This window comes from Puccinia triticina, chromosome 11A (assembly GCF_026914185.1).
Source record: "Puccinia triticina chromosome 11A, complete sequence".
NCBI lineage: Eukaryota > Fungi > Basidiomycota > Pucciniomycetes > Pucciniales > Pucciniaceae > Puccinia > Puccinia triticina.
The window spans coordinates 5,520,643-5,535,179 of record NC_070568.1 but is presented as its reverse complement, the minus strand read 5'-3'; the positions used below and the strand labels follow the sequence as shown (position 1 = coordinate 5,535,179).

At 47.6% G+C, this 14,537-nt stretch overlaps 3 protein-coding genes across 3 annotated transcripts; 1 reads left to right on the top strand and 2 right to left on the bottom strand.

Moving 5' to 3' along the window:
- Positions 1 to 2,513: 2,513 nt before the first annotated feature.
- On the top strand, positions 2,514 to 6,030 carry PtA15_11A535 (uncharacterized protein; the record flags this gene model as incomplete). The annotated part of the gene is made up of 4 exons (XM_053161453.1): positions 2,514 to 3,709; positions 3,792 to 3,985; positions 4,069 to 4,799; positions 4,867 to 6,030. The coding sequence occupies 4 exons, from the start codon at positions 2,514 to 2,516 to the stop codon at positions 6,028 to 6,030; spliced, it is 3,285 nt and encodes a 1,094-aa protein (XP_053025398.1).
- Positions 6,031 to 7,104: 1,074 nt separating this feature from the next.
- Positions 7,105 to 8,046, bottom strand: PtA15_11A534 (uncharacterized protein; the record flags this gene model as incomplete). The annotated part of the gene is made up of 5 exons (XM_053161452.1): positions 7,105 to 7,295; positions 7,360 to 7,567; positions 7,661 to 7,732; positions 7,797 to 7,882; positions 7,968 to 8,046. 5 exons carry the CDS (start codon positions 8,044 to 8,046, stop codon positions 7,105 to 7,107), a joined length of 636 nt encoding a protein of 211 aa, XP_053025397.1.
- A 3,140-nt stretch (positions 8,047 to 11,186) lies between these two features.
- PtA15_11A533 (uncharacterized protein) lies at positions 11,187 to 14,113 on the bottom strand (the record flags this gene model as incomplete). Its single annotated transcript, XM_053161451.1, has 9 exons — positions 11,187 to 11,568; positions 11,684 to 11,950; positions 12,036 to 12,983; positions 13,075 to 13,394; positions 13,467 to 13,566; positions 13,631 to 13,789; positions 13,880 to 13,941; positions 14,016 to 14,036; positions 14,102 to 14,113. 9 exons carry the CDS (start codon positions 14,111 to 14,113, stop codon positions 11,187 to 11,189), a joined length of 2,271 nt encoding a protein of 756 aa, XP_053025396.1.
- Positions 14,114 to 14,537: the final 424 nt, after the last annotated feature.

Sequence of the window (14,537 nt, the reverse complement as noted above, 5' to 3'; positions counted from 1 at the left end):
ACCCAACACTATCCTAGGCATGAAATTCGAGAGGCTAGACAACAAGATCCTATTGTCACAACCAAAACACATCAAACACGGTCTTGAAGAACTCGGTCTGTCAAACTCCAAACCCTCTACAACACCTCTCACTCCCAATCTCAAACTGAAGGAAGCCTCGGACGAAGATCATGCGCTGTTTAAGAAGGAAAACGTCAACTATTGATCAGCAATTGGTCTCATGAACTACATTGCCGGATACACCCGCCCGGACATCAGCTTCGCAGTCTCGAGTCTTGCTCGCTTCTCAGTTAAACCTGGAATGACTCATTGGCATGAAGTCAAAAAGGTTTGGCAATACATACGACACACTAGAGACCTGAAACTCACCCTAGAAATCCGCAAACCAAATGAGCTTCTTGAAATCTACAGCGACGCTTCATGGGGGGACGATCCGGTCTTCAGAACATCTCAATCTGGATACCTCTGCTACCTATTTGGAGCTCTGGTCTCCTGGAATAGCAGTCGACAACACAACGTAACATATTCATCCACAGAGGCCGAACTGAATCCTTTAGTAGACTCCTTTCACGAAGGAACTTGGTTGAAGGCCTTACTTTCTGACATTTGGGATCTTCAAGTAGACGCAGCAACACACTACATCGACAACAGAGAACTCAACGAACGGCTTATGATGAACGATCAAGATTTCAAAGAAAAATTTACAACATCTCATTACATTGACAACAAGGGTCTCGACAACAAGTTGAAGAAATTCGGTTCTAATCCTAAGACCCGACACATTGACCTCAAAACTAAAGGCATTCGACAGGAACTGAAACATAAAAACATCAAGATCGTCCTCATCCGCACCTTCGACATGTTGGCGGATGCCCTGACAAAGGCTGCCACTAAATCTTCAGTCTTAAATCTCACAAAGACCGTCGACCCGCATTTCTCGGCCTGATCTCTCCAGCCACGGGGAGTGTAAAAATCACAACACTGTCACACCTGTGACAGCTCCTCTTCTCACTTCTCTCTTCTTTCCTTCGCTTTCTCTCGCTCTTCTTCATTCCATTCAATTACCCACCTCAATCAACCACCTCAAGATCAATCGACTATCTGTTCAAATCCTCCCTTTCAATCTTGACACTCATACTCCTCAACTATCCTCGCTTCACTCCTCTCTTCTCTTTACTCTTATTTTCTTTTCTATCTTCTTCCTCCGAACTCAAGTCCTTTCTGTCTGGTGAGATCCTGCTTCTCATAAAACACATCTCAAACTCTCAAACTAACAAACTCTACACAGTCTTCTGTCCATTCCTTGTTCTTCCCTCCGAGTCCATCCTTCAAGCCCTGCCTCACCTCACATCTCTGTTGCTCTAAATGTTGGTCTCAAGTTTCTCTACTTTATTTCTTGTTCTACTCTTCTAACTTGTTTCTTTCAAAGTGTGTCGGCTTCACTTAGCAATTCAAATCATCAAAAATATTTCTTTTACATTGCACCTCCGCCTTTAACTACCAGGGAAAATTGAATGCTTCATCTTGTTACTGAAATGCAATGTTGACACAAAAGTCTACATTATTTGCACAGGCTCAATCAAGTGGCACATGAGTATTTTCACTATCAACATGTGTAGCCCAGAGTAATGTATTTTGAGTTGAGGAAGTTGAACAGAAATCAGGAAGTGATAAAGTGTTTGACTTGATCATTCAATTTTTCCAATAGAATTGAAGAATACTTTTTCCCATGTTGAGATGGTTATCTTCCTTTGGTAGTTGAATCTTAGGTTCTAGCTTTCTTTAGAATCCTTACCTTTTTTTACCAACTTCAGTAACAGATGTAGATCAGTCACTCAATGTTCACCCTCAAAGGCCAGTACCGGCCATCAAGACAACAAATACACCCTTGATGGCCGGTACCAGCCATCAAGAGAGCGTACACACCCTTGATGGCCAGTACCGGCCATCGAGACAACAAACACTCCCTTGATGGCCGGTACCAGCTGGACGCGGTCGGGCGAGTACCAGAACAGTTTCGTTTTGATCATCAGTTTGGCGAGAAGATCCATGGAGAAGTGGCCTTTGCCGATGCGAAACGTGCCGCCCATTTTTCCGCAGGTCTTCTCTGTGCCCTTAGGACTCGGGGGATGCTTGACGTGGATGGTGGACGTGCGCATGCCCCATCTCATGAAGGTCCATCGACAGCTGGCACAAGTGTTAGCAGCGAGTGCCATATTCGAACGATTCGAGCAGTTCTGGGTGGTCCCGGTGAGCTTGCCCCGTTCACGGCTCCCAGGCCCTCAGACTGGCTTGCCCTCCAGACCAGCGCACTCTCAACGCCAGTCCGAAAGAGCCATGTCCTCTCCTTTCGACAATCCTCCGCCATGTTTCATCCCCTGCTATAAAACATGGACATCTGTCGCATCCATCGGCGCTACAGAAGACAACCCACGAGCTCTTGCCAAATATCTATGTGCGTGGGCGTTTCACACGTGGCCCGACACCTCCTAGCTTTCTGTCAGGCCTGAGAGATGGCATATCGAAACAAACAGCCTCGACAGCTCAACTTCAGTGGGCTATTAGTCAAACACCGAATCGACAATCACATATTAGAGAGCCAACCCGGCACCATCGTCGAGAATTCCCATCTCCCCATCTACCCCCAGCTTGGTGGTGGAGCCACTGCCCACAGCGACACCAGCCTCGGCAACTTTGAGACCATCGTCGAAGACTATCCGAACGAGACGCTCGAAACCCAGGGCCAACGCCGCCGTCCCGAGACAGCAGGCCCCTCAGCGAAAACTGACGGCCAAAGAAGCTTGGCTCATTCGATCATCTCCAGACGACCCAAGCCCAATCCTTTAAAGCAGTTCAGCGTCGACTCGGCTCACTCGTCAATTCTCCCATCTCGCTCCGCCGCCGACCCATCTCTTACACCGTCCCAATCACCAACCTCACAACGGATAGCATTTCTACCGAAGCCCAAGAGAGGCTACAGTGCTGCCACCGTCACATTCGCCACACCTGAATCCCATCGTGACCCCGAAACGAATGGTCATTCCCCCAGAGGCCCAAGATCCAAACTTAGCTATAGTGAACACGACAGCAATTACCTCGTCATCACTCCTACGTCTTTTTCCAGTGAATGCACTCCTCCTAAATCCCGCTCTTACTTTGCCAACCATTCCCCATCGGCGACTCCGACTTCCGCCAGAAGAACTTCACTCTACTCGCTTTCACCTCAAAAACACTGTCAAGAAACTTCCTCAACAGACCCAGACATAGCCACCTCTCCTACCTCATACACCACTCAACGTGCCAATTCCTCAGCCAGTTACGGTCTACAGCTTGACTATTCCGTCGCATCAGCATCAACAGACCTGAGAGCTCCAACGGGTTCTACTTCTTCACTCTCACTCTCCTCCCTGTCCCGCACCTCGACAGATCACCATCTAAACCTCGTCTCCCCAGCATTAGCTAGTCCTTGGCCTGTCCCCCCCTCATCCGCACACTCAACTTCCCCCTTTCCATCCGGTTGGCCTAGAAAATCAGCCACTTATTATCCGCTCCGTACTTGGTCTAACGCTCCTAGGCCAGACCCCTCTCTCCTTGCGTCCGCACGAAACCCCTCTTCGGCTCTTGCCTACCTCGATCTCTCTTCGGCGCCAATGCCTCTGACAACGGAACATTCCATTGTTCTACAAAGTCCCAGCTTAGCAGCCAATAGGTGAGACTCGATACATTACACCCGTCTCACACTACACTTTTTCACCAAAGATACTGACACTGACCTTACTGGCCCTCAGTAGTCTTTCTGCTTCCGATGGGGATCCGTTGACTCCAAGCAAACATGTTGGTTCGACTGGTTATGATTCCATTTCACGTCGCACTCGCCCGGCAAGCTTGATGAGTCACACAAGCACTGCTAGCAGAGATACTCTCTACGAAGATGCACCCGATAAGGCAGAATGGATGGACATTGACAGCGGAGATGCTTATGATGGTCAGTTTGTTTCATCCTCAGATTCACATGTGAAATCTATGATGTCTATGATCTAATCTCTCGCATTTTTTTGCCACTTCAAGATCTTGCAAAGACGGAGGACACCGTTAGGAAGATTAGTCAACGGTTATCCATGTTGAATGGAATAGACGCAGTCACTCTTGCTGCTGAGGCTAAATCTCGATATCATGCCAAGTCCGAAAACGGAAGATCTCAAGACTCAACCACTGGCATCCGGACAAGCCTGTCCTCGGTCAACTATCTCCTGCGCTGTACTTCTCCTCAATTTACTGATCAACATCCTAACCCTTCAAATCGGGATTCTTACGAAAGCTCGAAGACTGCGTCCTCATCAAAATCCCATTTTGACTTTGATGGTAATTCATCTCGCTCCAGTATTGGCATGGATCGGCTTTCTTTGGGCGGCGTCCCACTCTTTACTCGCGCCAGCCTCTCTCGTGACGACAAGGAGGAAGAGAGACCAGGCTCCAGGAAAGAACAGCTGCGGCGAGTCGATGACGAAGAGTTGGAACCGATTCCGGAAGCGCCGGACTTGGAATCGGATGCGGCCTATGGGATCAGAATCACGCGCTCTCCAACCAGCATGAGCGGAAGTTACAGGCGGCGTCTCAAGCCACTCATCTTACGATCTACTCCCTCCAACACTATCAGTTCTAGAACGCGGACTTATATCCACGACTCGTCTGTGAGAAACTCACAATCATCAGGATCTGCAAGTCCGCCCCAACCCAGCTATGAGACAAATTCTTCTCTTGCTACGAATAGCGACCCTTGGGACTCCAGCCAGAAAAGTGTGAGGTGGTTTGCATCACATGACATCGAAATGTTGGATAATTGATTTCTTCTCCTATATACCACAGACTGACGACGTTACGTTGAAGGACCCAGACGGAACAATGGGTGGACAGTCTGTCCCGGAATCTCAAGAGCCGGCTCCGTCACAACGATCAGATCAGCAGAGTGATCATGTTGTTGAGAATCTGAATGTTCCTATACAATCCAATGATGCTTCGCAGGAATCAATTATTGCAAACCCAGCCACCAAGCCTCCAATTTCTGGAGCTGTGAAACAAACAACGGGACAAGACAAAATTGATGAGATCCCTGTCATCCAAGTGTTGAAGCCGAGGTCGGGCACGTTCGGGATGGGTTCTAGTAACACTAACTTGATGGTGCAGAACCAACCATCTGCCACGATGGGCAAAGAATCTTTGGTAACACTGACTATCGATGAAGTTCCACGAATACCAACCGAAACCCAGCAGAATATGCCTCACGTGGAACATGCTAAGGTCTACTCGGACAATTCATTCGCTCCCAAAAATTCGTTCAAGAGCCTCAGTCCCATCAAAACCCAGATGCTTCCGTCCGCTCGGAGACGTGTTAGCTCACACAATTCCATTCAGACAGGTACTTGTGAAGACATTACGCTAGTCAGCGCACCAGGCAAGGAACATTTCCCGTCGAGCACTGCCACCAGCCATCGAAAGCGATGCCTCTCGAGCCTTTGCATGCCGAAGTCCTCCCCGCGAAGTGCAGACAGGGGCATATCTGCGGCCTCGTATTCCGCGGCCAAACTAGCCGAAAGGAAGAGCTCGCACTCGACAACCTCTTCCGGTCCGAAGACGCCCGACACAATCATCATTACCGGCCCGCCGGCCCCGAACCAGGTGTCGACGGAGGAGCCCAGTGCCCAATCAAGCAGTGCCGAGCAGGTTCAACAGTTCTCAGGTCTCGCCGCAGCCAAGCTTGACCCGCCTGCCCGGAAAAGCAGACTGTTCTTGTCCCTTACTCGCATGCAGGCCCGGGACGCCAAGCTGCTCGACCTCACCGGTATCAACAGCCATCAGGCTCACTCCTCCGAAGATTGCAGGTCCCTCAACGAAGCCCAGGAGCAAGCCAGACTTGTCCAGGGAAAACTCAAGCGGATCTCGAGGCCCACGCTCCTACATGGAGAAGACGAACGCGTGGCCCTCTGGGGAATGATTTCGAATGGCAAACTCTCACCTAATTCTCACAAATAGCCTTACTGTGCTGTGTGATGTTACACTGAAACTTTCATAATTGTTTATTCACTTGCAAGAACTTTCTTTTGGTGATACTTCCTGCCTTTCGTTCGTTTCATTTGTTACATACAAATCAAAAAAGACTATCATCCTACACAAAAGCATTTCACATGTAAATCTTTCTTCGACAGCACACTTCTCTCATCTCGCATGCAATCGATTTCCTGGTCTCTATGTAGGTACTGCTGTCTCTCTCTCTCAACGTTCTCTATTCAATTTTGGGTTTCCAGTCATTTTGCTCTTAACTTATATCACAAAAAGTCGCCTTGTATTCCTCCTTTTTCTCCTCTTACATATCTTGTGCAATCTCTTTGTGTCTTAACTAACTCGTTTCTTCCTAATTGTGCTTTTGGGTGTAACTTGATATCTACATGTTCCAACCCTTTCAATCGTTCCCACATCAACAATTATCATGACGACTGATTTACACGATTCACACGATTACATATATTTAAACGGGTTTTTTTTCTTTTTTTGCAACCTTTGGGACCAAAAGGTGGTGTTCTGGAAACGTTGCAAAGACGCTGTCCAATATAGTATGTAATCAGAGCAAAAGGAAACCTGATTACTGCCACGGTTTGTGGTTGTTGACTTAATTCAAGTACAAACCGCTTTTTCATGGACGACAGTAACAGATTGTTCTTTTGAATAAGCAACATCAGAAACTGTTTGCAAACTCACCGCTAGATACGCAGGGTTAAGGAGAAGTTATGTTACAAGATGAGTACGGTCCATGGAGAAAAAGTGGCTACAGTTACTAGTGCTATTTATGTACAACATTTACAGATGCACACTTTATTAAGAGGTGAGTGCAGAAATTATTTTGAAAATCAAGCCATCAGCCAAAGCCTAACAAGAAAAGACGTGACTGCTTCGAAGTTCAGTGGTTACAACGAGCCGCATTCGGATACAGTGACTTTTGATTAACTCCTATCTGGTTCGCAATTCTCTTGTCCTGATCGACTTCCTGCTTTTGATCCCCTCCATGGTTCGTGTTTTGGTTCCGCCACAAGTTGTACCTTTTGATGTGTTTCATTTTTCCTCTTCGGCGTCATCGCAAGAACCATTGCCTTCGCCCTCGTCGACAGACGACGTCCGAATAGCATTGTTGGAATGCTTAGGATTGGGATCAACGGGGGTGCTTTTCGCGTCTGTGGAAGACGAACTGGTAATGTCGGACTGCTTGAGTTTCGTACCGGTTGCAGGTGGGGATCCCGCTTTTTCTGTTGAGAAGTCATCCAATTTAGATTGATAAGGCTCGAGTAATAGAAAAAATATGAAACGCACCACCAAAAGGTCTTGTGTTGGGTTGGCTGTCTAATAATACGGTGCTTCCGTTGGTGTGGACGAGATGGTCGAAGAATAGCAACGGGCCGTTGGCCGGATCTTGCTTTTGGACTAATCCTTTCAACTCACTGTTCTTTGGAGGTTTCTGGCAATATACCGAGTTACGTGGGATCAGGTCGGGATAGATAGGCAGCGTATTCTTTTCAGCCTTTCGCCGACGGTGTGAGAGATGGTTGAGATTGACAAGCATGTTAATTAGTTCCTTTGATCAATGTCACTCGGGTCTAATGGGTTCACTCACCTCGCGATATGCCATGGCTGTTATTATCATCTGATTTCGAGTGTCTGACGAAGTGATGCCATTAGAAAGGTTCTGAAAGAGCGGTCCCAAGCAGTCAGCGAATCAGTGGAACAGCATGGTATCTGAGAGCACTGACCTTTGCAGCATCAATGATTCTATCCGCCATGTCCTGCTGGGCGCATTCATCACTAGCAGCTAACAAGGGTGCAATGGCGTCGCCGGCTGTGCCATTGGAAAACGAGCAACGGTTTGGCGATTAGCCGGGGTGATGCACTCTGTCCTTGAGAATTCTGGACTTAGTGCGTACCAAAAGTGCCGCAGATGTTTCCAGGACAGCCTTGTAATTGTAAAAGTTTGGATATGGGGGAGTTGTGTTCCAATCCCATGCGTCTACGAGCTAGGCGACCAGCAGCATATGGTATTCTAGGCAGCCAAAGAATTTAAGCTGAAGAGGAGGTGGTTCACGAAGTTGGGGGTGCAACTTACTCATCTACAATTATCCGAGCATCAAATGCGGCTGCACACCCCAGAAAAATCCAAATATTCTTCATAATGAAATGGTGATGTGGCTTGTGAAGTCCTCCCAGGCTACTCTTGATGAAAAAAATCGTGTATGGACAGAGCGGAAGGTTAAAATAATAGTCTTGTGTTGGTGGATCCAAAAGTAGGTGAGCTCTGCTCCGATATATCTATTCCGCACGGATGAGTGCTGAGAAAGGGGTTAACAATTAGGTGTGGATGTTGTGCAGTCTCGGGAAGAAGAGGTAAGGTTGCGAGCATTTAACATGACGCGACGGCTGAAGAGAAATTCGGAACAGAAGAATCTGTTGTCTTCCGTATTTTGTGACAGAAAAGCCTGTCACTATGCTTTTTCCATGGTGACGGCCAGCTGATTACAAGTATTGAAGAATATCCTGTAGGATAATAGTCCTATGTGGTAAGCCCTCCACACTCCCCGGTCCGGTCTCCAATCTCGACAATACGCCGCGCTTGCTTCATGGCACTCTTCCTGGTGTCGTCCGTATCGACCATAACTAAACCACGAGCGAAGCACGTCCACCCACAGAAGCTGGGACCGTACATTCATACATATGTCAAGTTTGCGTCCGTATGTGTGTGTACCATGGCAACTCATTCATGTGCGTGGCTAGTTGCTAACGGTTCGTTTCCTAGCAGATGGGCTCATTTTAATTTTTCACACAGAATTGAACTTAACACAAGTCCAGGCGCTCGCGGGGTGCGAGGGAGGAACCTTGCACACTAGCACTGTTCACGTAAGCTAAACATCAGCAAGATTGAAATAAAGTTTATCCCATTGTGCCAGCCAATTTGGCTGGGAAAGTATGCTGATGTATATCTCTCACATGGTCATAGATTTCTTACGTGAACAGTGCTACTATGTCGAGTTTCTTGTGTGACGAGTACCAAGCCTGCAGACATTCTTCATAAGCCTCTCCTACAGATACAATGGATGACTACCCGCCACATCTGGGACCCTCACACTTGTGGATATAGACCCAAAAAGTCTAGATTTTTGCAGGGAAATCTAGCTTTTGGGGCTCCAGATCATTTCTGGGAGGCCCTCAGATCTTGAGGACTCCCCCTTGCCTAAATGGCTTGATTTAAAGGTATCCGCTAAACCTTGCTTGCTGGTGAAAACTCAATCTCAATCAAGGGCCTGTACCATACAAATTCTGTTTTTCATGCAAAGGGAAAACAGTTTTTTTTTCTGCGCTTTTCAGATATTTCAAAAAACCCGCATTCAGAAAAACAGATTTCAATAAACGTGTACCACAACCATCACTTGGTTCCAGAATATCTGCACTCCTCCACTCCACCACCCATCAGCTCAATACACCCAAAGACAATCTTTGGTACCCTTGCAAATCTTCATGAGTAGGGAAGGGGTCATTGTGGTGCCTTCCCTACTCATGAAAACCTCAGACGCTCTTTGACACTCCCCCCTCTTGGACCAATCTACTCGTTGGTCCAAGAGGATCGGACAGATTGATCCGAGAGGATTGGAGAGACCGTCCCAAGAGGGAGGAGGCCTGCAATCACTCCTCCAGTTGTCTTGGACTGAATGGTCCGAGAGCAACTCCCTCCTGTTAACTTGTTGGTCCAAGAGGAACTCCCTCCTTGCCCTGCCCATAGATTGGCCCGAGAGATTTAAGGAGGAGGGAATACCAATCAGAGGGGATGGGTGGGTCAAAATTTAATTCCCTCCTCCTTCCTGTTGGATCAATTTAACTTTATATGTCCAAGGGGAGGGAAGGAGGAGGGACCCAAGGTTTCTTTCTCCTTCTCCCCAAAAATTTGATTTCTTGTTCCTCTTGGAACAATCGAGTTCTATTTTCTCTTGGAAAGATCAAGTTCTCTTTTCTCTTGGAAAGATCAAGTTCTCTTTTCTCTTGGAAAGATCAAGTTCTCTTTTCTCTCGGAACAATTGAGTTCTCTTTTCTCTCGGAACAATCAAGTTCTATTGTTTGGAGAGATAAGAGACAATTCCTTTCGGACCAATACTACAGAGTGATCCAAGTGGGAAGAAGGAGAAGAGCGGTCCAAGGTAAAGGAGGAGAGATGAAGGGCAAACCAGAAGGACTCTTTTTTCCAAACTCTCTTTGTTTTCCTTGGACCGATCCAGTTGTAGTGGTTGGATTGGTCAGCTATGATGGTTTGTTCCAAGCGGAGGGAGGACTTCCTGGAGAAAGATGATTGATTGCTGGCTTGCTCCAGGCTTGGAGTAATGAGGTGATGGAGGGTGATGGGGGAGGAAAAACAGCTGTGAAAAACAGGGTCAGACCTGTTTTTGAAAATTGCCTTTTTTTGAGGAAAACTGTTTTCTGGATGACCCAAAAAACAGGTGCTGTGGGACACATTTTTTAGCAAAAACTGTATTTTGCACAAAAAATCAATTTCTGCAGGAAAAACTGTTTTTCAACCTGCTATGGTACAGGCCCTAAGCCTAGGCTTACGTGTAAAGTGTGGCCTAAGAATGGGGTTTTTGTGATATTTTGTTGTATTCTGACTTCAACATCCTGTAGCACCTACAAGGAAGTATCTTATAAATGAAGAAAAAATAGGCAGAGGACATGGGAGGTCAAGCGTTGGAGAGGAGCAGAGCCTGGGAATGTGACATGCAGAAGTCAGGCAGAAAAGGGTGGACTAGTGTGGGAAAGTGTGGAATAGCGGTATTGGATGGGAACGGAGATGGACATGCATGGAGGGCATACAAGATTTGCCTCTTGTGGCAGGGTTATATGGACATGAATGATGAATTTTCAAGAATTTAATCACATGAATGATCATTCTTCAAGATTTTAACAGTATGTAAGAAACATTGTTGTTTTTGTCTGTTGTGGGCGACAAACATGATAGGGGACATGGCTAGCAAAGGAAGAGAAAAAGATGAATACTTGCGAGATGCAGTAGGAACATAATGCATTTGGGTCGATGGAGGCGGAATGTCTTTAATATGTTTTTTGCAGATCAAGAGAAGGAAAAGCTCAAGACAAGGCGGATGTGTCTACCAATCAAGAGTTTTGCTGGCTCCAGAGCCGCCAACGGGGACGGGCACTTTCCCGCCGAAGCCGATTCCGTCCAACCATGGCCACTTCTGGGAACGGACAGCTTCATAGGACTTGATCTTTTCGCCGAGTAGCTCGGTCAGACGGATGTCATCGAGACCTTCGACGAGGCACTTCTTTCGGAAAGGGTCGATCGAAAACTCAATCGAGACCTTCGAGCCCGTCTTCTGGCACGTCGCATTCACCCGTTGGTTCACTAAGTCAACCTCCACGTCGTTTCCCTCACTCGCTAGTCGTGCTAATTCGTCCACGTCCTTCTGCGGTAATATTAATGGCAACATTCCGTTCTTAAACATGTTGTTAAAGAAGATATCGGCAAAGCTAATTTATCATCCGCCAGAGAAACAAATGCAACCAATCAGCAGTTTGATTTCAAGCTTGGGCTAATGATTTTCGACAGATGGTTCAAGTCTCAAGAACTCAAAAAGAGACAGACCTGGTAGCTATGACACATTTAATCCCGAAGTCTAATAACGCCCAAGGGGCGTGTTCTCGAGAGCTTCCACAACCAAAGTTAGGTCCCGTAACGATCAGAATCTTAGCCTTGTTAAACGGTTCTCGGTTTAGAACAAAGTCAGGTATCAATTCGTCATTTCCGTCCACAACTCGATATCGCAGGGAACGGAACAGAGCTTGTCCTAATCCGGTTCGTTTAATCGTTTTGAGGAAGACGGCTGGGATAATTTTGTCGGTATCGACATTGCTAATAAATAGACCGTTCTGAAGTTAGATTGAGAATATCGGGAGAAGGCTGGCTAAATTTGTTAGGAGACTGATTCGAAACATACCTGGCTTCTAAAACGGCAGCAATACCCTTCCAAACCTCAAACTTGGGCAAGCCAGCTGGTTTACCAACAGCTTGGGTAGGAGCCCCAGCTGATTGAGCAGGAGCGTCATCCACCGGATGAGATTCGGAGGTTTGATCTTTGTCACTGGGTTCCATCTTCGGAACTAGTTTAGGCTCGTGTAGTCGAGCGGTGGTTTGAATCTTTCTGACATCGGTGAACCGACCATGGATAGCAGCGGCGGCAGCCATCGCAGGGCTCATCAGATGAGTCCGCCCACCGGGGCCTTGACGGCCCTCGAAGTTGCGGTTCGAGGTAGATGCACAACGTTCGCCGGGCTTGAGTTGGTCGGGGTTCATTCCGAGACACATCGAGCAGCCAGCCTCTCGCCAATCAAACCCAGCATCCTTGAAGATCCGATCCAGACCCTCCTCTTCAGCCTGCAATTTCACTAAGCCTGAACCAGGGACAACCATCGCGTAGACACCTTCGGCAACGCGTTGGCCGGGTCCTATGATGGATGCTGCGAGTCGTAAATCTTCTATACGTGAGTTGGTGCAAGAGCCGATGAAAACCTTGTCGATTTTGATCTCTTCCATCGGGGTGTTGGGCTGGAGACCCATGTATTCCAAGGCTCGGATAGCTGACTTCTTGGCCGCTTCATCCGTCATCTGGGCAGGGTCGGGTACTTTTCCGGTGATCGGTACCACATCTTGTGGACTCGTACCCCAAGATACTGTTGGTCCAATATCACCTCCATCGATCTCAACTGACTTATCGAAGTGGGCCCCTTCGTCAGTTGCGAGGGACTTCCACCATTCAATCGCCCGATTGCGCTCCTCGCCTTTGGGTGCGAGCGGTTTTCCAATCAAGTATTCAAACGTCTTCTCGTCAGGCGCAACTAAGCCTGCTCTGGCACCAGCTTCGATGGACATGTTGCAAACACTCATCCTGAAGGGATTAACAGATTATCATGAGTTTTCGGATAACTGAATATTGCGTAAGACTACGCTTGATTGCTAGAAAAGGGTGGAAGACTGACCGATTCTCCATAGACATGTCCTCAAAGACCTTGCCACAGAATTCAATGACGTGTCCATTACCGCCAGAAGTGCCGATGGTACCGATGATGTGAAGGATGACATCTTTACTAGTGACCCCTGGAGCCAGAGTCCCGTTAACCTTGACCTTCATGTTTTTACTCTTCTGCTGGGGTAAAGTTTGAGTGGCCAGGATGTGCTCGACTTCCGAGGTGCCAACTCCGAAGGCATACGCGCCAAACGCTCCATGGGTCGAGGTATGAGAGTCACCACAGCACACGGTTGAACCAGGCAAAGTGAAGCCTTGTTCGGCGGCCATGACCTTTTTGTTATAAAGAAAAAGAAAAGATTAGAACCCAACAATATCTCCGTTTGAATGTTCATGTCATCTTACGTGGACAATTCCTTGACGCTTATCCTTGAGACCGAAGTAAGTCAGGCCGAAAATCTTGACATTTTCTTCGAGGGTCATGACCTGGGTACGGGATTCAAACCTAACAACAAGTAATTAGAAAACATTCGTGAAGAGATTGGAGGGGCGGATGAAAACAGACTCACTCTTTGATGAAGGTAGACACGCTGGTAGCTTGACTTCTATCATCGGTGGGCACGTTGTGGTCGCATGTGGCTAGAGTACAATCGGTCCGTCTGACGCTCCGGCCAGCGTTTCTGAGGCCCTCGAAGGCTTGGGGAGATGTGACTTCATGAACAATATGCCTTTTTGGTTAATTGGTTTAATGTTTATTATTGTTAGTATTGTGCTTTGTGATTTGACCAGGTAAAATAGATTGGGCTTGAGCTACCAACCGATCGATGTATATTAACGCCGAGCCGTCGTCCTTAGCATTAACGACGTGTGAGTCCCAGATCTGACAGAAATTTTCAAGTCCGGTAAGTTTTTAGGCTGATGGGTGTTTGCCAAGGAGGGTGCCCGATGGCTGACCTTGTCAAACAGGGTACGAGGCTGGTAACAGAAGAGACAAACATAAGCACAGGCATTCGGTTATCAATGAGGGAGAGAGAGCTCACTTGGGTGCTCATTGCGATGGGATTAGTGTCTTTCCAACACTTCAACCCAGCCAGTATCCAGTGTGGGATATCCGGTTGATAATCCGGGATATCTGGTAAAGGACCGCGCAACGCACTAGATATCTGAGATCCAAGGCTCCCAAACCTGCGGATATGGGCGGATATTTCCGGATCCCACATTTGGGGAAGGCAATCCGCAATCGGGTCGAACTACGGCTACCAAGTCCCTCTGCTGTGGGCGTGTGTCTTGCGAAGCAAGCCTCCGGCAGCCCTTGGCAGGAGGGACTTGCGCGCTGTCCTCTGCTGTGGGCGTGTGTCTTGCGAAGCAAGCCTCCGGCAGCCCTTGGCAGGAGGGACTTGCGCGCTGTCGCCCCCTATAATTCCTTGCAATAACATTGGAATAAAATTGCTGAGGTCAAAAGCTAGTATATGCCTG